The sequence below is a fragment of the Chrysemys picta genome, chromosome 4, assembly GCF_011386835.1.
Source record: "Chrysemys picta bellii isolate R12L10 chromosome 4, ASM1138683v2, whole genome shotgun sequence".
Taxonomy (NCBI): domain Eukaryota; kingdom Metazoa; phylum Chordata; order Testudines; family Emydidae; genus Chrysemys; species Chrysemys picta.
The window spans coordinates 10,928,120-10,951,964 of record NC_088794.1 but is presented as its reverse complement, the minus strand read 5'-3'; the positions used below and the strand labels follow the sequence as shown (position 1 = coordinate 10,951,964).

Below are 23,845 nucleotides of genomic sequence, written 5' to 3'. Positions count from 1 at the left end.
CTACTATTGAGGTGAGGCACGCTGCATAGAGGGGTACTGCACACCCTTGAAACCAAATGTGTAAATAAAAACTGGCTTACAAAGAGGAGCCTCCCCTTTCCCACCTCCATGGAGGGGGGCGGGGCCTCAGGAGCAGTACCCAAACCTAAGAAACTGCAGGGTGGCCTGCCTCTCCTTTGCCTTTTGTAAAATGGCCTCCATCTGTTCCCCAGAAAGGTTCTCTCCTGTGTAGGGTAGGTTCTTGTGCTTTTTCTGGATCTCCTGGTGGAAACCAGAGGCCTGGAGCCAAGCAGATCGATGAGTGGCCACTAGGGTGACCAGATGTCCCGATTTTATAGGGACAGTCCCGATTTTTGGGTCTTTTTCTTATATAGGCTCCTATTACCCCCCACCCCCATCCCGATTTTTCACATTTGCTGTCTGGTCACCCTAGTGGCCACCCCAGAGGCAGCAGCTCTCGCTATTGTATTGCCCGTCTCAAAGGCTGCTCAGACCTGATGCTGAGTCAGGTCCATGCCCTCATTTTGGAATTCCTGGTGTTGATCCTGGAGAAGGGACTTAGCCAGGGAAGAAGCCTTTTTCCAAAGCTCAACTTGCCCTTTGGCCGTGTTTACCTGGTAATTCACAAAACTAGGGTTACCCTATTTAAAAAATAAAAAAAGAGGACACTCCACGGGGCCCTGGCCCTGCCCCTTTCCCACCCCGGCCCCGCCCCTTTCCCCACCCCCGGCCCCAACTCCGCCCCCTCCCCTGAGCACCTACATTCCCCCTCCTCCCTCCCAGCCACACAAAAAGAGCTGCCTGAGCGCTACCGGCTTCACGGTTTGCGGGGCAGCCCCCAGACCCTGTGCCCCCGGCCGGCGCTTCCCCAGCACAGCTGGAGCCCGGGAGGGGAAGCGCCCAGCCTGGGGCGCAGGGTCTGGAGGCTGCCCGGCAAACCGTGAAGCCAGTAGCGCTCGGGCTTCGGGCAGCCCCCATGCCTCCGGACCCTGCGCCCCCGGCCGGGCACTTCCCCTCCCGGGCTCCGGTGGCTGCTGTGCTCCCTGAACTCCTGGGCTCTGTAAGCACCGAGCTGCCCAAACGCTACTGGCTTCGGGTAGTCCCCATGCCTCTGGACCCTGCGCCCCCGGAGCCCGGGAGGGGAAGTGCCCGGCCAGCGGCTCAGGGTCCGGAGGCATGGGGGCTGCCCGAAGCCAGTAGCGCTCGGGCAGCTCGGCTCTTACAGAGCCCAGGAGTCAGGGAGCACAGCAGCCCCCGGCACCCGCTCTAAGGTAAGCCAGGGAGTATTTTTCCCGGACATGTTCGGCTTTTTGGAAATTCCCCCCGGACGGGGGTTTGATTACCAAAAAGCCGGACATGTCCGGGAAAAACCGGATGTATGGTAACCCTAACAAAACGAAGAGTTGCGGCTGCAGAAGGGTACACCCTTTATCCAAATGGATCCAAGCATCAAAGTGCACGGTTCTGGGGCATGGCACCATGCTCATCTGTCACCAAGGTATTCCCGTCGCCCAGGCACTGCCAGGGGAAGCTGCCTCCCCCACCATAGGGCAGGATGGAAGGGTTGGGGGGCTGGCAGCCGCAGGAGGCATTGGGCCCAGCTCCACCATGAACTCTGCGCCCAGAAGGATACCAGGTGGGAGGCCCCAGGGACCGCAGCCAAAGGAGGTTAGGCGAGACCTTGCGCAAGGTTGGCCTTAGGAGGGGCATTTCCCAGCTGCCTTCGGGGCAGCTTCCAAGTTAATTTCTCCTACGCGCCAACTCCCAGCCTTTGAACTCTGAGACTACAACTCCCACAATGCGCTGCCCCGGAGCCAGAGCGCATGCGCGAGCAGGAGCGGAAGTGGGCAAACGTTCCACAAGCCGCGCCCCCCTGCGCTGGCCGCCATTTTGTAACCGACTTTCACCCGCCGCCCGACAGGGCTTTTTTTTTTTTTTCTTAAAGGAGAAGCGACAGCCAAAAAAACTCCTCCCCCGCTCCGGCACCGCGAGTGGCGGGGACGTGCGAGAACCAGAGAGGGAGGGTCGCGGGGGCTACCGGCTCCCTCGCGGCCTCTCCCACGGACCAGGGACTCGGGGGGACCAGAGGGGCCCAGGCTGCGGCGGGGGCGGTAGGAACCACGATCGTAACAGCAGAGGCTGGGCGAAGCGATTACGCCTGCGCGGTGCGTGCCCACCCTCCCCCGAGCCGCGCGGGACAGGGGGCTTCTGGGCAGAGGGGGGTGAAAAGGTCACCGAGTCGGGCGCGAGACGCGACTGTTAATCGGCTAGGGGGAGGGGGTAGGGGCGCGCGCCACGGGTTGGGAACACCGACAGCGCGCGCGCGCTCCCGGGGAGCTGCGCTCGCCGATTGGTACACGGAGCGGCGCGCGGACTCAGCTAGGGGAGGCTGCTGATTGGCCGGCTCTGGAGAGGGGTGTGGCGAGTCCCTGCCCGTGCTGCTTGATTGGTGGGGGACGGGGCAAGGGTGGAGAATCTTGCGCCCGGTCTGAAGCCGACGCCGGCTCCTAATTGGCTGCTGGTGAGCGGGCGCGACTGCGTAGGGCGGGGCGCCGTCGGGGAGGAGCAAGGAGGAGCAACCGCCGCGGCCCCCTCCGCTCGCCGCCCCGATGCCGGGGGGGACCGAGCTGTCGGGGGGCGCCGCGGAGCAGGGGGAGACCCAGGGGCCGCCCTCCGCCGCCGCCGGCCGCCGACGCGCCCCCGCCCCCGCCCCCGAGCAGGGGGAGGAGTCCGGGGGCAGCCGGGTGCTGAGGGGAGGCCGGGAGCGGAGCCGGGCCGCCGCCGCCGGGGAGGCTGGGGGGGGAGCCGCCGCCGCCGCCGCCGCGTCCCGCCGCAGGAAGGCTGAGTACCCCCGCCGCCGGAGGAGCAGCCCCGGCGCCCGCCCGCCCGAGGAGTCCGAGCCGCCGCCGGCAGCTGCCGCCCCGCCGGGAGCCGGGGGCAAGAAGGGGACCCCGCGCCCCGTGTGAGTACCGGGCCCGGAGGAGAAACCGGGACATCACCTCCCCCCCCCCCCCCCACACACACACACACAGTGACCGGGGGAGACTTTGGACCTCCACACACCCAGACACTGGGGGCGGGGTTCTCCCCTTAAAGTTTTCACACAGACATGGGGGGGGGGGTGTTCTGGGTCTCCCCTTCTCTCTCACTCACACACACAGACACTGGGGGGTGGGGTTCTGCGTCTCCCCTTTTCACACAGACACGGGGGGTTCTGGGTCTCCCCTTCTCACACACACACAGACACTGGGGGAGGGGGGAGAGAGGGGATACTCTGCTCTTTAGCCTTATCAGAATCTACTTGTACTTTACTTCTCTGTGTTCATATGCACTCACAGTACAAGAGGGTCTTCTCAGAAGAGTGCAACCTTTTCCATTCTGCAAAAACTGAATTGCTAGTCAAAGGCATTGAATGAATATCATGATAATTTGGCAGCTACTTGAGTGGGGATGGGGGCGGGGGTCCACTGGCTTGAAAGGTGCATGAAGACTCTTGGAACTTGTCTATGTTAGAAAATTGCACTGGTTGAGGCTTCAGGTCATGCCTTGGGTAGAACTGTATGACTTTTTCATGTAGACAAGCCCTTATAGCCGTAAGATTTCTCTTGTTAGGATGCATTTCAGAAAGCATTTTTGTCTCACCCTAAGAAAGCCATAGATTTTATTCAGTGAGGGAGGGATGCCATGGAGAAACTGCCAGTTTTATTTGAAAGTAGTTAAAAAACAGCCTTTCAAGATAAGGGAACCTTTATTTGTTTGTTTACTTTGCAGGAGATGTCCACACAATTACAGTTTAATGGAGTTAAATGTTAGTCTGTGTAATATGGCAGCATCAATCTGTTACTTATATTTACTTTTATATTTCTTTCAGATATGCGCATAAAGCAGCTGGTAAAGGTAAGATTGGAATGCCTCCTTCATTCTGATTTGTTCTTTATGATTAACATGTGGCATCCGGGAAAGGGAGACTTTTTCTAAGGCAGCCTTCCACCTGATGCATCTTCCATTTTAAGATAGCATCTCATGTTTGTTTGGTGTTTAATATTGCAATAGTGCCCCAAAGCTCCACTCAAGATTGGGGTCCCATTGTGCTAGGCTCCATATAAACGTAATCCTGGACCTGAAGAGCTACAAGGCCCTGGTTCTCAACAGTCTCTGTGAACATCATATTACAGGATCAGGCCCTAGTGTGACATATGAAAGGTACAGGGAGAGGGATGCATTCCAATATATACATTTGTATATGCATATGTTTTTGCTTTCTACTGTAAATGATGTCATCTAGCCCCATCTGCCTCTCCATGGATGGCAGTAGATTTCTTCTAGGTGCTGCAGCAGAGGTGACTGAGGAGAGATTTGGAGGAGAAGGTAGTGGCCTTGTGGATCAAATCATGGAGAGCATTTAGTGTGTAAGGGGCAGCATGGGAGGAGTAGAAACATTATGTGCAAAAAGCTGACAGATGGATACACAGGGCTGACAATGGTGGAGCAGAGGGATGATAGAGGCCTCCTCCTGCAGCAGTTTACAAAACAAAGTATTATGTAGTGTTTGGCAGGCTGAAATGGACAGAGCCTCACAGAATGGGAAATCTCCCAGCAAACTCAGAATGCAGAGACTGTATGCATACACAAACAGCTCACTTTTCTCTGCTGCAGTGTTCAGTTTAATTTTGATTTGTAGGCATTTGTGCCCAAAAACCTTGGGGCATCTCTAGTCAAATGATGTGCTGTAACTTCCTGTTGGCACTAATCTGTGTTGCCATTTGTAGACAGACAAATAAATAGCCAAAGAGGAAAAGGAAGGATTTGTAGGCTGCAATGTTGTTAACAAGCAATTTGAGTCTTGGATCCCAGACCTATAGTGAGACCTTAAGAAGGGAGAAACCAGGGGCCTCTTCAGAGTTCAATCCAGCTGGATGTTAAAATGTCTCTCTTCTACCTACCATGTGATCATTTAATTCTGTGCTGATTTGCAATGCCTGCTTATGAATTCATTTAGCTTATACATCGCTAATATATATTCACATTTTACTATGTAAAGAACATAATTAGTGATGTGTGTTGAGTTAGTGCCTTCTAGGTTAGAGTTAAGGTTGCTGGAATGTGTAAGGGGAATATCAATGCTGTTTTCTGAATGTGTGAAGCATAATTGAATATTTATGTAAATCATTTTATCTAGTCACTCCCAATCTATTAAATGCTTAGGCTTTTTTAAGCGATCGTGCTGCTAAGTTGGCCTAATGATTCCACTTTTTTCAGTTGCTTAAAACTTTCTGAAACTTTTCATGTTTCAGATTAGAAAAAGACTAAGCTTGGGAAATTACAAGTTTAATTTTTTAAAACTTTGAGCAATGAATTCTTTAGCTGTCCTTGAATGTGAAAACATGGAAAAAATTCTCCACATTGAAATTCTTGTGCTTTTTCTTTATAAACCAGCCCTAAAGCCAAAATAGATAGCTTTATTTCAATGCCAAATTTCAAGCTAACTGAAGAGCTATGCCTAGCCTTGTTTAATAGGAAAACTTGCTTTGAGTTTTTCACCTCTTAAAATCCCATACCAAGTAAGAGCCTTTTGTAGCTCAAAGTGTGCATGAAAGTAACTGTTCAATGATTGTACAGCACCTAGCATAATGGGTTTCTACTGCAGGGCTGGGACCCCAGACACCGATAGTACAAATATTATACACTTGCACGTTTGTACTGAGTGAACCTGGGAGTACATGAAAATATCCAATCAGCTATATTACTGTGCATGGACAGGGATGCTTGGAGCTGGGGAAAAGTTAAAGGTGTACAGAAATTACCCATAGTCTGGTTCACCTTAGCTTTATCGTATAGGAAGATGCCACACAGCTCATGGTGTGCAGGAGAGAGGCTAGAATATTTTGGTGGCATCTATTCAAATAGTATCAGATTGTGTAACTTACATGGTATAGTGGCAGTTTTTGCTAGCCAGCAGACCTTTGAAGTCCTGGAGGGTGAAGCTGCTGCATGTTTAAAGATTTAAGTCAATAAATGCCAACATTAAATTTATATGTGGAATTTAACTGTGCATCCTTATGTACTTGAGTTATGGTGGTATTTAAAAAGAACAGGAGTACTTGTGGCACCTTAGAGACTAACAAATTTATTAGAGCATAAGCTTTCGTGGACTACAGCCCACTTCTTCGGATGCATATAGAGTGGAACATATATTGAGGAGATATATATACATTTGCAGACCCTTATAAAAATTTCAAATAGAGGTGCAGACCCCTTTGGAAATCTTACACACAGTCTGTATCCCCAGGGGTCTGCGGGCCACAGGTTGAAAACTACTGATTTAGATAAATCTGTACAGCATCTTGTAATGACTGCTAGTTGAAAAGTACACAGTAAACCAGGGGTAGGCAACCTATGGCACGTGTGCCGAAGGCGGCACGCAAACTGATTTTCAGTGGCACTCTCACTGCCTGGGTCCTGGCCATCGGTCCAGGGGTTCTGCATTTTAATTTAATTTTAAATGAAGCTTCTTAAACATTTTAAAAACCTTATTTACTTTGCATACAACAATAGTTTAGTTCTATATTATAGACTTATAGAAAGAGACCTTCTAAAAACGTTAAAATGTATGACTGGCACGCAAAACCTTAAATTAGAGTGAATAAATGAAGACTTGGCACACCACTTCTGAAAGGTTGCCGACCCCTGCAGTAAACCATATGTATACAACATGCATCTTAGGTATTCAACTGAGCAGAGTGTAGATTTTCTGCAGTATATAGGTCACCAAAATTTTTAGCTCAATAAGCTCTTCATATTTGGAATTGTACTTAGAGGTGCAAGCATCTGTGCTGCAGCTTGCAAAGAAAATGTATAGTTTGAGTGCAGACAGAATTACCTATTATTTAATAGGTTTATTACAATAGTGCCTCCAGGCCAACCAAGAGAGGGGCCCCATTTGTGCTCAGCATTGCACAAACATAGAGTGGCTGCTACCCTACAGAGTTTACAAAGGGTGGGAGAAGGGGTATAACACACCAACAGTGTAAGTACTTGTTTTATTTTAATAATTCTGCCATCCCATGGTTAACTCGATCAATAAAAACCATAAGGAATTGCTATGCCACTATAACTAGTATTGTGTAAAGAATAAAAATAGTTAGTGTAATGTGTATCTAAGGGCTCACCGGATCATTGACTTCAGTGCATAGGCACAAAGGTCTGCCTTTGTGCGTCTGATAGCAAGATTGTGGGAAGGTTAAGGTTGAAGAAGGTGTGTATTGTATTTCATGATTGATATCAATCACAAATAGAAAACTAGCACATAAGGAGACAATTAAAGTTAAAGTCAGCCTTAATTATTGTATTTCCTGGCTTGTGTGCTTTATCATGCAACTGTAATAGAATCCTAATATATTTTAGGGGATGATTGTATTTTCAGATGTTCTTGTACAAGTACTTCTTGCTTTTTATTAACTATATTTTTCAGTATAATTAGTAAGTCCTTTTATATAGCTGTTTAATTCTGTCAGTTTTCATCCTAATATCCATAAAGTTCTAGACAAACTGTGTACTATAGTTCATAGATTCATAGACTCTAGGACTGGAAGGGACCTTGAGAGGTCATCGAGTCCAGTCCCCTGCCCTCATGGCAGGACCAAATACTGTCTAGACCATCCCTGATAGACATTTATCTAACCTACTCTTAAATATCTCCAGAGATGGAGATTCCACAACCTCGCTAGGCAATTTATTCCAGTGTTTAACCACCCTGACAGTTAGGAACTTTTTCCTAATGTCCAACCTAATGTGCAGTTTCACACGGGTTTAGATATTGTTCTCATGAAAAAAGTTAAAAATGCAGTTCTAACTAAAATGCTAATGTTGGAAACTACTGGGTTGTAGATTTAATGGTTAAATTTTGATTCTTGCTTTTCCATTATCTCTGAATTGAAAATTGACCTTATAAATTGAACCTGTCAGTCCTGCAGATACTGAGCCCTTTAAAGCTACAAAGTAGCTTTCTTTCTAAATCCATCTGACATTAGTCATGGATATATTTTGAGCTAAAATTTTACCTCTGGTTTCTGCCAGAAGCTGAATGTTTTTGGAAAGTCAGAGTAAAATCCTTTCACCAGTAAGAAGTTATGAAAGTTTTTTGTTTTTAAGTCCTTTTTTATCTTTAAAAAAAGATACTTCTGAGTGGGCTAACTTTGGGAAGGAGAGGGGAGATAGCAGCTGAACTCTAAAACTTGATGTGTAAATAAGGCCTTAAATGAGCAGGAAGTGCTTTGCTAAGTTTGGGAAAAAGACATGAATATCTGAAACTTCAAGATTAAGTGCTTGCAGTGGAAATGTGTGAAGATGCAAACTTTGCATTTAATGATTGATTCTCTGCATTTGTGTGTAGCCTAAGGTCTGTTACTGGTTCACAAAATACATATGCTTTGCCTTCAGTCATTAGTGCTTGTAAGCTGTACAAGAAGCCTACTTTTCTTTTTGCCTTTTGAAAAAGAAACTAGCCTTCAATATTAAGTTTGGAAGATCAGTCACTCGAGTCACAAAATCCCCCAAGTTAATGTTGCTCTGCCAATGTTAACACAACCACATTCAAAGTTTGTACAGTTATTCATTGCAACCCCCTAAAGATAGCATTCTTACGGTATACCATGAAATATACAAGATGTTTAATATGGCAGTTAACTTTTCCAGAGTGTGACTTGAGTGCCCCGATATTGCAACTTTAATTTCACATTATTACTTTTTTGCATTTAATACAGAAATTTGTGTCTGGATACTTCCTAATTTTATTACTACAGTACAGTACTACAACTTGCTACATCTGTGTTTCTAAAGTTGCAAAGAGAAGATTTATTCTGTTTGAGAAATAGAGTGGGGCTACAAAAGACAGTGCTAGAAACAAGAGGGAATAGTTAAAGATGACCTGTAGGATATTTCTAAAAACTGGGTTTGTCCTTTTTTTTTACCTATGATCAAGGATTTCATGACTTACTGTGACCTCAGTGACTTCTGCAGCAGCCGGTGTGGGAGCGGGCTCAGGGTTGGGGCAGCGGGTTGGGGTGCGGAGCGGCACTTACCTTGGGCGAGGGGGGGGGGGGGGCAGGGCTCCTACCAGTATGTTCCTGCAGCTCCTATTAATGAAATTAATAAGCAGCAGGTTTAAAACAAACGGAGGTATTTTTTCACACAATACCCAGTCAACCTGTGGAACTTCTTGCCAGAGAATGTTGTGAAGGCCAAGACTATAACAGGGTTCAAAAAAGAGCTAGATAAGTTTATGGAGGATAGGTCCATCGGTGGCTATTAGCCAGGATGGACAGGGATGGCGTCACTAGCCTCTGTTTGCCAGAAGCTGGGAATGGACGACAGGGGATGGATCACTTGATGATTACCTGTTCTGTTCATTCCCTTGGGGGCACCTGGCATTGGCCACTGTCAGAAGGATACTGGGCAATATGGACCTTTGGTCTGACCCAGTATGGCCGTTCTTATGTTCTAGGGACCGGGGGCTCAGCATACTACCTGTGCCCACAGGCACCACTCCCATTGGCTGTGGTTCCCAACCAATGGGAGCTGCGGAGCCAGCGTTTGTGGCGGGAGCAGCGCGCAGAGCTCCCGGTCCCGCTGCCTAGGAGCTGCAGGGACATGCCGGTCGGAGCCAGGTAGGGAGCCTGCCAGCCCTGCCACCCTTTCCTCCCCACCCCCCCATCACCAGCAAGGGTCCAAGGCTGCACGCCCCCCTTCCCTCCCAGTGCCAGCTGCGGTGGGGGGTGGGCCTGGGCCATCACCCGCGGTGACCCCGGACTACCCTCGCCCAAGTTTTACTTAGGGGTATATAGTAAAAGTCATGGACATGTCACGGGCCATGAATTTTTGTTTGCTGCCCATTACCTGTCCATGACTTTTACTAAATATACACATGAATAAAACGTAGCCTTACTTATGATGTATAATGAAGGCCTGAAAGAAAGGTGTAGTCTGATTTTTAACTTGGAACTATCAGAAATATCACGTCTGGTCTCTTTGTGTTTTGCTGGAGGCTCTGATATATATTATATGCTTATGTCTTAGTTGGAGGGGTGGGTATAGTGCTAGAGGGATGGGGACCTAGGCCCAGAATTAAGGCGTTAATGAGACTCTTGTTTACTACCACTGAAGAATGGCAAATCTTATTACAAATATATCTTTTCTCCCAAGTGTTCATTACTTATTGGAGTTAAAGGGATGATACATTTTAAAACAACCTGACTAAAAATCCCTTCCTGTCTCAGTTGAACAGTTCTCCAGTTACCATGGTCTTTCAGTGTGGACAAGATCTAAATTTCTAACTGAAAAAACAAGCCAGAAAGCTGCCTTGGCAAACCTTTTGAGTCTTTATACATTACAAAAAAGAAAAAAGGGGCTTTGGACCACTTTATTGTCTTTGCAGATCACCTTTATGGTTGAATGTGTCATTTAACTCTGCATTTCCTATCTCTTGTGTTTAACTGTGCAGTCTTCGCATTGCATTATTGCAGTGGTTCTCAAACTATTTATCATTGTGGGCCACATATGCAGCTTGCTATGTATTATGTGGGCCCCATCCCACTATAATATATATCTATATCCTAGCTGTGCCACAGCAGAACGGTGAAATCGTATTTAATGCAACTTCGTAGTCAGTTAGGCGATTGAACTAGTTAAGTCTAAACGTACATCCCAGAAAGCTAGCATATGTTAATACAGTTTTGTCTTCAGATTAGTACCTCAGTTGAAACTCTAAAGCACAAGTGAATCATTTTTCACTTAATTGTCCACGATTAATTTCTGATTGTCTACTGTGTAGAATGCCACTTTCAAACACTCGTAATTTTAAAGATGAAATTTTTAAAATTTAACAAAGGTCCTGCCCCTCACTTAAAAACCAAGTTTAGTTGATTTGGGGTTTTTTTGTACCTGTGGAAGTGGGAAATGAATATATAAATGGCATATTTGTCTTACTGTTTCAACTTTAACAAAAAAAAAAAAAATTACCTTTGGGCTGAGGCGGAGCATAAAGTGTTTCTGAGTCGTAATGGGAATGGGAATTGTAAATAAAAATAGGTCTATAATGGGAAGGCCTGCAAACTTTATATAGCTTCCACTGGCAGTGAAATCAGCAATTCAAAATTAAAAACACTGTTGTAAAAGCTAAATATAGCAAATTAAACAATTGCCATTTTAGTTCTTACAGTGATAGTGGTTGAAAGGGTCCTCAAACTGCTGCTGAAAAGGTACCATGCCACACAGAGGGAAAGGAGCAACTTAAAACTCACTTTCCTTGTTCCTTCTTTCTCTTTCCTGTCTGCCTGTTTCTTTAACCCCTCCCCCCTCCACTGACTCCCATCATCCTTTTGTTTAATGGGAGGATTGGAATTTTTGTTTTTAATTGATGGAATCTCAACTGTGCACTCTTGGGAACTGGTGCATGGGGGTGACACCATCAAAATAACCCACCAAGCTAAGCAGAATGTGACTTTGCATGTTGATGGTCTTCAGCCAGTTCTAATGTGCAAATATCTCTTGAATCAGTCACTTGTAAAATACCATTTTAGACTCTTCCCTCATCACATGATTCATTGAACCTGCTTATTGTCACTGGCTAACAGCAGCTGAAAGGTTTTAGCAATGATACGTTTCTGGTGCACTTGGAAGTCAAGCTAAAGCTTCAGTTGCAGATTCCACAGGAGACTGTGGCTCTTAACAATGGATGGAGCAAGTTACATTGGCTTTTCAGAAGACAAGAAATGTAATAAAGGTTTTGACCCATTTTTGCTCTTTATGGTGAATTATGTATTTTTGCTGTCCAGTATCTGATTCCTCTTCAGGATTTCACTTTGCTTTTCCTCCAGTGTTCTGGTGCTTTCACTTCAAGGAGAGCTTGTCTATGGAGTGTCTTTCACTTCTGCTGGAACTCTTTGGTCAGCCAGCATGCTAAAGTACAGATGCACTATGGCACTCTTACATAACTCATTTGGTTGAAGAGGTCAAGAATGTAGACCAAGCTCCTGGAAAACTCCTCTTAAGGAAAAAAGCTGGTATGGGACAGTGGTACGCTACTGATGGATAAGAGGGGGTTGGACTAGATGACCTCTTGAGGTCCCTTCCAACCCTGATATTCTATGACGAGAGTGTACTAAAAGTGTGTAAATTTCACTGGAAGGCAACAGTGAATTGTCATGAGAGCTGTGGGAATGAGGGTTTTTTTTGCCATGCTGCAGAAAGCTGAGGTTCAGAAGGAAAAAGTTGTCTCAAGCAGTAGCAGAGTGGAGGGCTGCCAAAAGTACTTCAGCATTTAACCCTTCTGATATCTAGCTGCTTCAGCTATCCTTACATTTTTAAAAAACTGAATAACTCTCTGATCTGGGGTTTGAAGGAGAGGACTTCCTGATCTCTGTGAAAAATGCTTCCAAATCAAAACTTGCATAGTGGAGAAAACTGTTTACCTTGTGCATCTAGAGTTGGGACTCATGATTCCCAGCAGATGCTATATTGAGTATGGAGGGTTATTTGGGGGAGGGATAACTCAGTGGTTTGAGCATTGGCCTGCTAAACCCAGGGTTGTGAGTTCAATCCTTTAGGAGGCCATTTAGGGATCGGGGGCAAAAACCTGTCTGGGGATTGGTCCTGCTTTGAGCAGGGGGTTGGACTAGATGACCTGAGGTCCCTTCCAACCCTGATATTCTATGATTCGAGAGCATTCAGTTGAGAGAAGTGAAACACTGAATATCCAGACTCTGTCCCCTTCGTTAGCGTGGCATGGAACAATAAAAATTTCATAACAAATCTGTGTGGCTAACTCCCTTATTTTCATTGGATGGTATTTTCTTTGCTTGCAGTAATATTTTAAACAGTTTAATGGTTATTGTGATGGAAGTGAGTTACTCAGTAATTTACAAATGCAGTATGGTGACCTGATTATTGGGATGTTTACTATGTGAATGTATTTGTAATAGGGGACTATAAGGGAAAACAAGTGGAAGGGGAGGAATGGCTCAAGATGGAAGCTGCTTCTCAGCAAATACTTAAGAGACAATACCAGGATAGGGAAAGACCTGGAAACCAGAAGATCAAAAGAACTGAGACAGAATTTAAAGAAAGGACTCTGTCAGGAGACAGGTTTTTGCGGGGGTATCTGAAGAAGATCACCACGTGCCCAGGTCGGCATCAGGAGATGGGAAGCCTTTGGGTAAGATAAACATGAGAGTAGACTGATTTAAAATTCTTTTTTCTCTAAATGATTTGTTCCTACTGATAAAATAAACAATCTTTTGGTTTTAAAAGGCTGTTTGGTCACTAAACACCAATGGTCATAAACTCCAGAAGGGAAGAACCATGGGTGCCAAACTCACTCAGACCTGCCTGGTAAGCATGGTTGATACGCAGGATCCTGTAACCCAGGGCCCAGTGTAGGGGTAGGTGAATCTCAGAGCAGAGAAGGAGCACCAGGTGGAGTTGTGATATATCTGCAGCACCTCCAGAGGAAGGGGTAATAGCTTCTTCTAACACATTGGGTTACGTGAGCTAGACAAGAATAGGACAGTGGGAAAAGGTGCTGCTTTTTCCTTTAAAGGATTCTCAGCTCTATAGACACAGATTGATTGCAGAGTTGTAATTGTTAGGGACACATGAATACTGAATTGGAAGGCTGGCTTCTTCAAAAGAGCCACTCTTTTCCTCTGCAGAAATGGCTAAGCACTGTGAGGAGAAAAGGCTTAATCCTACAGCGGTTCATTGGGATCTCTTCTTTAGCATGATGAATTTCAGTGAACATCAGTTCTGAGTTCACCTATTAGTAAGGCTGAATGTTTGTTGGAGCTGCACCTTGCATGACACAACTGTGACTTTTACACACATGGCTCTGTATGTACCCAGGGTAGTGAATTCTGGGGTTTGTAATGGTTTTAAACTAATAGATGTACATTAGTTCATAACAGCTTTTAATGTAAAACAGAATATTTGACTTATAATTTCCCAGTATTCATCAAATATTTGTGTTTTGGCTGTACACAGGCCAGCTTAACATGCAAAGAGCAATGAATTTGCTAGACAAAGTGATACTAAAGCAGAGGAACATGTGGAAATGAGAAATTGGGAAATGGCTTAGTAAACATTTTTACTTTGAACAAGTGCCCTGAAATTGCCACATGTGGTGTTTTGGGTGTACTTTATACATGGTAATTCCGAAGCCTGCTTCAACTTGATTCACTGAATTAAACCTTAAAATAGTTTTTGCCAGCCAAATAAATGTGTAGGACATATGTCCAATCTGCAACGTGATTAAAAACATTTTTCAAGAGCAGCAGTAAAAGGGTTAACATTTATATAGAGGTGGCACTTGATAGGGAAATCTCAAATTATTCCATAAAGTATTCAAATGAAGGGACTGATTTGTAAATCCACCCAAATGAGTGTGTTGTGAATTGAGACAGAGGTAAAGCAGAATACGGCTAGAGATCTTAACGTAAACTGGGCAGCAGGGAAATGGGGTAGGTCATGCTCTGAAATTAAAGCTTACTCAATATATGTAAAACCATAGATAAATCTTGTTCAGTGTTTCACAGTAAACTTGCAATACTTCATACAGATCTAAGCCCCAGTTATTGATTACTTACTCTAACCATTGGCGGCTGGACTTGAAAAATCCACTTACCAGAGATAAAGGGAAACTTTGCCTGGTTGGGGTGGAAGTGCTAAGCCACGATTTCTGCAGAATCCAAGTCTTACAATTTTTTTTTCTTAAAAGGATGATTTCTCATCCTTATGTTTGGGTAGCTAGGTGGGGACTTTTGAATATGACTCTCTGTGGGGCTGTATCCTAAGGCTGCAGAGGGAACCATTGTGTTGCTGCTTAAACTTTGAACAGCAGTAGAGTAAAATTACCACCTCTTGTCTGTTTCACAGTTGCTATTCCCTACCTCTGGACTGCAGTGAAACTGTCAAGCATCATGTCAGTTTCACAGTACTGCTGTTGCCAAGAAAGCTTTGAGTAGCAGTAGAGGCAAGCATATGAGCTAGTAACTGTGAATGACTCCAAAAAAGAGACTGAGAAATTAGTAGAGTAGAGAAATACTCCTACAGACCTCCTCTACAACAAGGAGGCCCTGGAATAGGAGAAATCAGTAAGTGCCTTTTTCAAATATCTGGAGAGGAATAGAGCTTCAAGTTTTATCAGACCGTTCTTAGCCAGAGGCTGATATAACAGATGGACCTTACATAGGGACTCCAGAGACTGCATCCTGGTAGAAATCCCAGCTGGTGTTGATGGAACGCAGGTTTCTCACAGGAGACTTGGCTCTCTTGAATTATTGAACCAATCAGTAGCAGCGCAGAAGAACATGAATATATTGAAGATACATGATGGGTGGGGGGACCGTGATATGAGATTTTGTTCACTTTGCCCATCAGACTTTATTAATTCTGGGACTCTGAATTAAGGTATCAGAATGGTGCTTTGGATGGTTTTCACACCCACATGCATTTGGGCTGCTGTTTTCTTATTAGAATTCAGCCCTGATATCAAGAGAGGGTGACTGTCGGAGAGATGCACTTAATAGCTGTATCTCAGCCTATCCTTCCAAAACTAGGACTGCCTCTTCTGCAGGTCCAAATGGAAAACTCTTCTAGGTATTTACAGTTGGGCAACTAATATGCTTACTTAGCTAGGTTATTTTCTTGCTTTGCCAGACTTTCCTAGAAAAGACAGTACATACAAATGAGCTAAAATGGACAAGTAAAAAGGAAAGAATGGCTGCTCAATTTGGATTGCAGGTCTCTTGGAGAGCTGCACTTTGTTCTAAAACAGTAACAAAATCCCTGAGCATAGCCAACAATTCGTTTCTTCTGCACACCAGGATTCACTAAATGTGAAGAAGCACTTGGCTTCATTAGGGCTAATCTGATGGCAAGTGGGAAATGGGGGGGGGGGGGAATCTTGGCATTACTGGGGCACAAAAGATTTTTCTAAAAGTTGCTCCCACAAAGTTTTATTGACTTCCCAAACATTTACACGTGGGGATCAATCTGAAATGCATCAGCCCAAAAGGAACAACTTCTAGTAGTTACAAAGAAGTGAAAATGCAGGTTAAGAATGCAAGGGCTTGTTAAAATTGTTACAGGTGATTGTGTTGCTTGCTTTTGCATAGCAACCAGCAAGTCTCAGCTCAGATTCGTCAGGATTTTTGCAATGTGTAAATTTCAGTTTAAACAGCAGTGTTTGGTGATTCTATGAACAAGATATTCAATGTGGGCCAAACTTTTGCAGATCTTTCATAAAACTTGCTTACTGAAATCTGTTTCGGTGCTTTATAATAAGTTATAGGAGAATGATGGTTGGTTGGGGACAAAGGGCAACAAAGATGATCACGGGCATGGAATGGCTTCCATACGAGGAGAAACTAAAAATATTAAGGCTGTTCAGGTTAGAAAAGACACAACTAAGGGGGCATATGATAGAGGTTTCTAACATCAGAATGGTGTTGAAAAAGTGAATAGAGATGTTTTGTTTACCCTTTCCCTCAATACAAAAACCACGGGTCACTCAATAAAATTAATAGGCAGTGGTTTTAATACAAACAGGAGGAGGTACTTTTCATACAATGCACAGTTACCCTGTGGAACTCATTACCAGGATATGTTGTGGTGGCCAAAAAGTATAACTGGGTTAAAAAAAGAACTAGGTAAGTTCATGGAGGATAGGTCCATCAATGGATATTAGCCAAGATGGTCAGGTACCCAACCCTATGCTTTGGGTGACCCTCTCTGACTGCCAGAAGCTGTGAGTGGAAGATGGTTGGATCTCTCCAAAATTGCCCTGTTCTGTACGCTCGCCTTGAAGCTCTGGTACTGTCAGACACAGGATACTGGGCTAGATAGATGATTTTATTGACCCAGTGTGGCAGTTTGTGTTTTTAAGTCCTTTTCATGTGAGCCTTCGCCTGAGAAACTTAATTTTTAAAAACATCAGATTATTTTGTTATCTTTAGTCTGAGTTACAGAGATCAGGATGGCTTCCAGAAAAAATACATGGGTAAAAAAGTGTGATAAGACTCTGTTTATATGCTGTACCAAGAGCTCTTCTCTGTGAGGTGAAGGATCTGGCCTGTAGCCTATCTGTATCACTTTGCAGTGTTATAGTCCAGGTCCACAGCCCTCCACCCACTTATTGAACATAGAGGGACATCTCCATTATTGAATAAGCAACACACTGGTGGAGTTATGGCCAGCAAATTGTAGAGATGGGTTTGTGTTCATTGCTAACCTAGGAATTGCTTTGCGTGTTTGCCTCATAGATCCCAAAGAAGAGAGGGAGGAGGAAGAGGTTTCCACCATTCTCACCCACGGGTCTCCTGTCAGTACAGCCAGGCCCGGACGAGGCTGGCGCAGCAGCAGGACGGCTGCTGCTGCTCGCCAACGTGACACAGAAAATTCGCGCAGCTCCAGGTCCAAGACTGGATCCCTGCAGCTCATCTGCAAGTCAGAACCAAACACAGATCAGCTTGAGTATGGTATGTAGCAATTAGGGGAGCGGGAAATATTGGGATTAAAGTGTGAACAATGCCAGCAGAACAGTTTGAGGCTGATAATTTAGGTGTGGGAGACTGGTGCCAAAACACCCACAATCTGCTAGAGACCACTGGCAAAAAGCATGGGTGCCTCGCTGTCCTGAGCATATTCTCCTCAACTGCAGCACATCCTAGTGCTGAACATTGGCAGAAATGCTTTCACCCAGATATGCACATTGCAGTCTGGTCTGTGTCCCTTGGGAACAGTGATTAAAAACCTAATGGTGGCTTTTCTTTTCAGAGGTCACAGAAGAGCATCAGTCTCCAACTGGAATCAGGTAGGAAGCTCTGGTTTGGGCCTTTTTCTTTTTGGATAGGGCCATGGGAAGATGTGGTATCACTTGGAATGGTTCCAAAGTTAACTCTTCAATCTAATGGATCCTGAGCCTGCCATGGAAGGACCAGTTCGGTTTCCATTTTCATTCAATGTTGGGTCTTTCCTCCCTGCCCTGCATTGGAGGTGATCTCTTACAATGTAGAGCAGTGGGTTTCAAACTTTTTGTCTGGCAACCCAGTTGAAGAAAATTGTTGATGCCTGTGACCCAATGGAGCTGGGGATGAGGGGTTTGGGGTGTGGCAGTGGCTCAGGACTGGGGCAGAGGGTTGTGGTGTGGGGGTGAGGGCTGTGGGGTGGGGCCGGGAATGAGGGGTTCAGGGTGTGGGAGGGGGCTTTGGGCTGGGGCAAGGGGTTGGGTTGCAGGAAGGGGTCATGGCTCTGGGCTGGGGGTGCAGGCTCTAGGATGGGGCCAGGGATGAGGGTTTTGGGGTGCAGGAAGGGGCTCCAGGTTGGGGGGGGGGGTGGAGCTGAGGGCTGGGGAAGAGGATGGGGGCATGGGGTGGGAGGTTACCTTGGGCGGCTCCCGTTCAGCCTCGCAGTGGGGGTTCTAAGGCAGGCTTCTTACCTATACTGGCACTGCGGACCACGCTGTGCCCTGGAAGCGGCCAGCAGCAGGTCCGGCTTCTAGGCGGAGGTGCAAAAGCGGCTCCGCGCATCTCTCACCCGCAGGCACTCCTCCCCCCGCCCCCCAGCTCGGTGCAGCGCGCGGAGCCCCGTGGTCCTCCCACCTAGGAGCCGCACCTGCTTCTGGCTACTTCCGGGGCGCAGCGTGGTGTCAGAACAGGTAGGGACTAGCCTGCCTTAGCCTGGCAGCACCTCCGACCGGGGCTTTCAAAGGCCCGGTCGGCCGTGCTGACCAAAGCTGCCATGACCCAGTGCCTTACATTCTGTGACCCAGTACTAGGTCACGACCCGCAGTTTGAAAACCACTGATGTAGAGGTGTGGGAATGTAAATAGTACAGTGTGGATTGTATCCAGGCTTATTACATAGCAATGGGGCTCCTTCAATAGAACCTATAATCAGGTTGCTTGGTGGCCCATTGTTGCTAGAGCCTAGTAAAGCTTGACAAGGTAAAGCAGGGTCGTGTTCCTATGAGGCTGTTAGTCAGAGTCTGCTGTGCGGTACCTAGAGGGTCTATTTTGAAGCTGTCTCTGATGCATACTGTCACAGTTCAGGGCAACTGCATCTCTAGTCCCCCTCCATGGTCCAGCAAGGACACGCACTCAGGCTTCTGGCTCCCCATCTGTCCTGTCTCCTGCAGGAGACCCACCTTGCTTTCCCTCCCAGGCTGCACGGTTCCCTGACTACACTGAATTTCCCCAAAGGCAGACTGCCTTAGCAGGCCTTCTTGGCCTTCTCTTCAGAGGCTGTAAGCAATGTCACTGCCAGAGTTAAGTTACCACATTGCTCTTTCTAAGCAACCACATACATTCTTCAGGTAAAAGCATTACCTAGAACATGAACACAATAGGAGAACCTATATGCATGCTAACAAGCTTACCAGAGATTCCTCAACCCCAACAAGGGCTCTGGCAGTTTTTCACCAGGATTTTTTTTCCCTGCGGTTACAAGTTCATAACCGCATTGACTCAGAACAAGCACTCCCATGAATCTAAGAGTCATTCTCTTATCCACTTTGGGGCCTTTTAATCTGTCCTCACATAACAAGTGGTCAGGAGACAAAAGGCCGCAGCCTCCTCCTCAGCAAGCTTCAAAGGCTGAGTTCGGTGCATCTCCAGAGGAGTTTACAGTTGCACACACCTCCCCCTAGAGACTTCTGGGAAACCCACTTTAAAAAATGCGCATTATTTCAGATAGTCCTTTGAAGCTCAGAACCCCTCCCAGAGCTTTCATTAGTCAGGCTCACCCCCTAGAGACGTTCCATAATAATACAGAAACAGGTGCATTTTCAACACAGTGAACTCCTAAAATACTTAAACCTAATTCAGTATGGTTCAACTTAATTCCATAAGGTTTGGCCAGGATATAGGAGGAAATTGTCATATCTGTCACATGTCCTGTTCCTTATTCTGTATAGTCTGTTCATTTTCCCTAAACAGTCTTGGCTGAAGGATATCCTCCCCGTTCCAGGGAGTGTCATGCAGTGACTTATTTCATATATATCGGGGTTCTCAAACTGGGGGTTGGGACCCCTCAGGGGGTCGCCAGCTGTCAGCCTCCACCCCAAACCCTATTTTGCCTCCAGCATTTATAATGGTGTTAAATATACAAAAATGTGTTTTTAATTTATGGGGGGGGGTCGCACTCAGAGGCTTGCTGTGTGAAAGGGGTCACCAGTGCAAAAGTTTGAGAACCGCTGATATATAAGCAGTTCTACTACCTCTTTTTTTTGCCTTCTCCATCATAGCAGTGATGAAGAGGAGGAGATGCTGATCAGTGAAGAAGAGATTCCCTTCAAAGATGACCCAAGAGACGAAACCTACAAGCCCCACTTAGAAAGGTATGCTGGATTATATACATGCATAGCTTGCAAGACCAGAAGGGAGCATTATGATCATCTACTCTGACCTCCTGCAGAAAACAGGCCAAAGAACCTCACCACATAGCATCTGCATCAAGTCTAGAACTTTGTTTGAGCTATAGCATATATTTTGAAAGAAACATGGTTCTCTATTAGTCAAGATTGATGAGTCGCCACTGCTTAGAGCTAACAGGACAATTATCTTATCTAACAGCTCAGATGACTTGGGTTTGAGTGCCACTGACTACCAGCTTCTCCCTGAACCTTGGTTTGAGCTATCCCTGCCTCTGCAGGGAGGTGTATGTAACATTTGTATAGGAGTCCAAAGTTGCCTATTGAACTCCCTCCCCTCATCATCCTTAATTAAAAGCATAGGTCAGAAGGAATATGATGGGGAGGCAGTAAGGATGGTTACGACAATTCATTTGCAAACTTAACACCATCAATTTGGGCTTGAATAGGGACTGGGAGTGGCTGGCTCACTACAAAAGCAATTTTCCCGCTCTTGGTATTGACATCTCATCAATTATTGGGAGTGGACTACATCCACCCTGACTAAATTGGCCTTCAACATTGGTTCTCTACTTGTAAGGTAACTCCCTTCTCTTGATGTGCCAATATCTATTTATGCCTGTATCTGTAATTTTCATTCCATGTTTTTTTACCCACGAAAGCTTATGCCCAAATAAATCTTTAATCTTTAAGGTGCCACTGGACTCCTCGTTGTTTTTACTAGAGTTGTGCAGTTCCCAGGGATTGCTCATGTGTGGTGAGGGGGAGAGCAGTGGTGTTGCAGTGTAAATGCAGAGGGCACTATGACAGATGGAGGATTTCTGCTGAGTACTAGAGCGTATCATATCTGTATCTTTGCAGGGACACTCCAAAGCCAAGGAGGAAAGCTGGCAAGGGGAAGGAAGAAAAAGAGAAACAGAAGGAGATTAAAGTGGAGGTGGAGGTGAAAGAAGAAAGTGAGTTTCGGGGAGATGAGGAGCCACCCAGGAAGTGAGTAAAAGATTCCAGGAACAGCTATTCCTCATGTATGTTTTTGCATAGGCATCCTGGACAGTGTCTTATGCTTTCCCCTCGCACTTTTGTGGGAGGCAGGAGTGGTTCTTTCCCCTTTTTCACCTGAAAAGTGATTTGAAATCAGTAGGCTGAAAGGATCAAAATTCCTTACCCTGGTTGGAGATCACCTCTTCTAAGGTCCTGTCTCTACTGGGCAAGGAGACATTAAAGAACACTATTTCAGTATGGTTCAAGCTAAATTGTCTTGTAACATGGCGTGGCCAGCCAATCTGGATGAGGCAGCATAGAGTGAAAAATGGCTTATTGTTTTTTTAAGTTGTATGGTTTTTAAACACATTTCTATTGGCCCCATCTTTGCTGGTCATCTAAACTATATTAGAAGCCTTGTTAGATGGAGCAGTTATTCACAGTGCTCATTTTTAAGCCCAATGCAGAAGAGACTGCCTAAAGAAACTAGTCTGGAAGAGTCAGATTTTTCTCTGTAACGTGCATCCAGGAAGACATGAGTATTGTTTACACACTGCCATGGGAGAGGTGCCCCTCTTTCATATCTGAGGCAGGCATGCTTGGATGTGGGAAAACAGAGAACATAAGAATGACCGTACTGGGTCAGAGCAATGGTCCATCTAGCCCAGTATCCTATCTTCCAACAGTGGCCAATGCCAGGTGCTTCAAAGGGAATGAATAGAACAGGGCAATCATCAGGTGATCCATCCTTTGTCATCCAGTCCCAGCATCAGGCAATCCGAGACTTAGAGGGACACAGAGCATGCGGCTGTATCCCTGACCATCATGGCTAATGGCCGTCGATGGACTTGTCCTCCATGAACTTATCTAACTTTTTTTAATCCAGTTATACTTTTGGCCTTCACAACATCCCCGGCAACAAGTTCCACAGGTTGATGGTGTGTTATGTGAAGAAGTGCTTCCTTTTGTTTGTTTTATACCTGCTGTCTATGAATTTCATTAGGTGATCCCTGGTTCTTGTGAAGGGGTAAATAACATTTCCTTATTCACTTTCTCCACACCATGGTTTCACAGACCTCTCTCATAGCTGAATAGTCCCAGTCTCTTTAAATTTTCTTCACACGGAAGCTGTGCCATACCCTTAGTCATTTTTGTTGCTTTTCTCTGCACCTTTTCCATTTCTAATGTATCATTTTCAAATTGGGACAACCAGAACTGTACACAGTATTCATGGTCTAAATTTTTTAGGGGTCCTCAAATGGAAAAAAGATTGAAAACCACTGCCCTAGACAAACAAATAATTCGCATCAAGCTAGGGTATAAATCTCCTTTGCACTAGTCAGCTGTACGGACCCTGCTGCAATGCACTAACAGTTCTAGTGCACTTTGACTCCAGTTTCAAAGTGGGGTAAATCAGAATGCACTAGGGAACTTTTAGTACATGGCAGCTGGGTCTGTATGGCCAGTTAGTGCTCAGAAGGCTGGTACGCTGTAGATTTACACCCCTTCTTGCCATGCACTGTTTGTCTAGACTTTTCCAAATTGTCTTGAGGCAAATAAAATTTTGCAACAAGCAGGCAGGATCCTGTTTAAAAAAAAAAAAAAGCAAACATAAAAGTAACTTGCAGGCATTCTGTGTGGAACCTCAAAAGCTTCAAGAATTGTTTTCATTGCCCTGTGGCTTCTTGAGCTAAACATTAAGAAGCTCTTCTCTTTAGCAACGGAGATAAATCAGCTGGGATGCATCTGGGGCTGTGGTTTTCAACCTTTTTTCATTTGCAGACCCCTAAAAAATGTCGAATGGAAGTGCAGACCCCTTTAGAAACTGACATAGTCTGCAGCCTCCCAGGGGTCCACAGACCACAGGTTGAAAACCTCTGATCTAGGTTCAGGGGTTTCCAAACTGGGGTGCATTTGCCACTGGAGGTGTGCAATCATAGTGTTCCATCAGTTCACTTCCCAACAATTTAAGAAGGTGGTGCACGAACCAATAAAGTTTGGGATCTGCTGGTCTAAGTCAAGGCCTCACTCTAGCATGAGGTAAAAAGAGGCATTTTAATCTCGAGAGAACTTCTGGATGGGAGAGGGAGAAGAGCAGGTCTCGCTCTGCTGGACTGCACTGCCAAAAAATCAGCTGTATGTGGAGTTCAGTCCCCAACTGTGGTATCTGTTCTTCAGCTGTAGTTGATTATATTTCTGCAACTCTAATATTAAAGTGCAGTAGTCCTCAGAAAAGTAACTCTTCTAAACCTTGGCTTTGTGGGGCTTCCTGATGTCTTCAGTGACTCCAGATCAAACATGCTCAGTTTGAGGAATTAAAATTATGCCATTCCTGTGAGCTCATTTTGAGATCTAAGAGTCCCTGTGGGTTCTTACTAACTCACATATCGCCAACAATAAAAATTCAGCAAATAGTGTTGTTAACGATTCTGCTTTGTGAGTCAGG

The 23,845-nt window shown here is 45.6% G+C and overlaps 1 protein-coding gene across 4 annotated transcripts in view; it reads left to right on the top strand.

Moving 5' to 3' along the window:
- Positions 1-2,463: 2,463 nt before the first annotated feature.
- ZFP91 (ZFP91 zinc finger protein, atypical E3 ubiquitin ligase) overlaps positions 2,464-23,845 on the top strand; it is a 29,568-nt gene continuing 8,186 nt past the window's right edge. The window contains exons 1-6 of one of the 4 annotated variants that reach the window (XM_065591287.1): positions 2,464-2,962; positions 3,872-3,897; positions 17,313-17,528; positions 17,827-17,863; positions 20,296-20,385; positions 21,280-21,408. In XM_065591287.1, coding sequence (XP_065447359.1) covers positions 2,610-2,962; positions 3,872-3,897; positions 17,313-17,528; positions 17,827-17,863; positions 20,296-20,385; positions 21,280-21,408 — 851 coding nt within the window. In that variant the 5' untranslated portion in view covers positions 2,464-2,609. Of the gene's footprint in view, positions 2,963-3,871; positions 3,898-17,312; positions 17,529-17,826; positions 17,864-20,292; positions 20,386-21,279; positions 21,409-23,845 lie in introns of all 4 variants that reach the window. The other 3 variants (XM_065591286.1, XM_065591289.1, XM_065591288.1) reach the window with 3 other exon arrangements.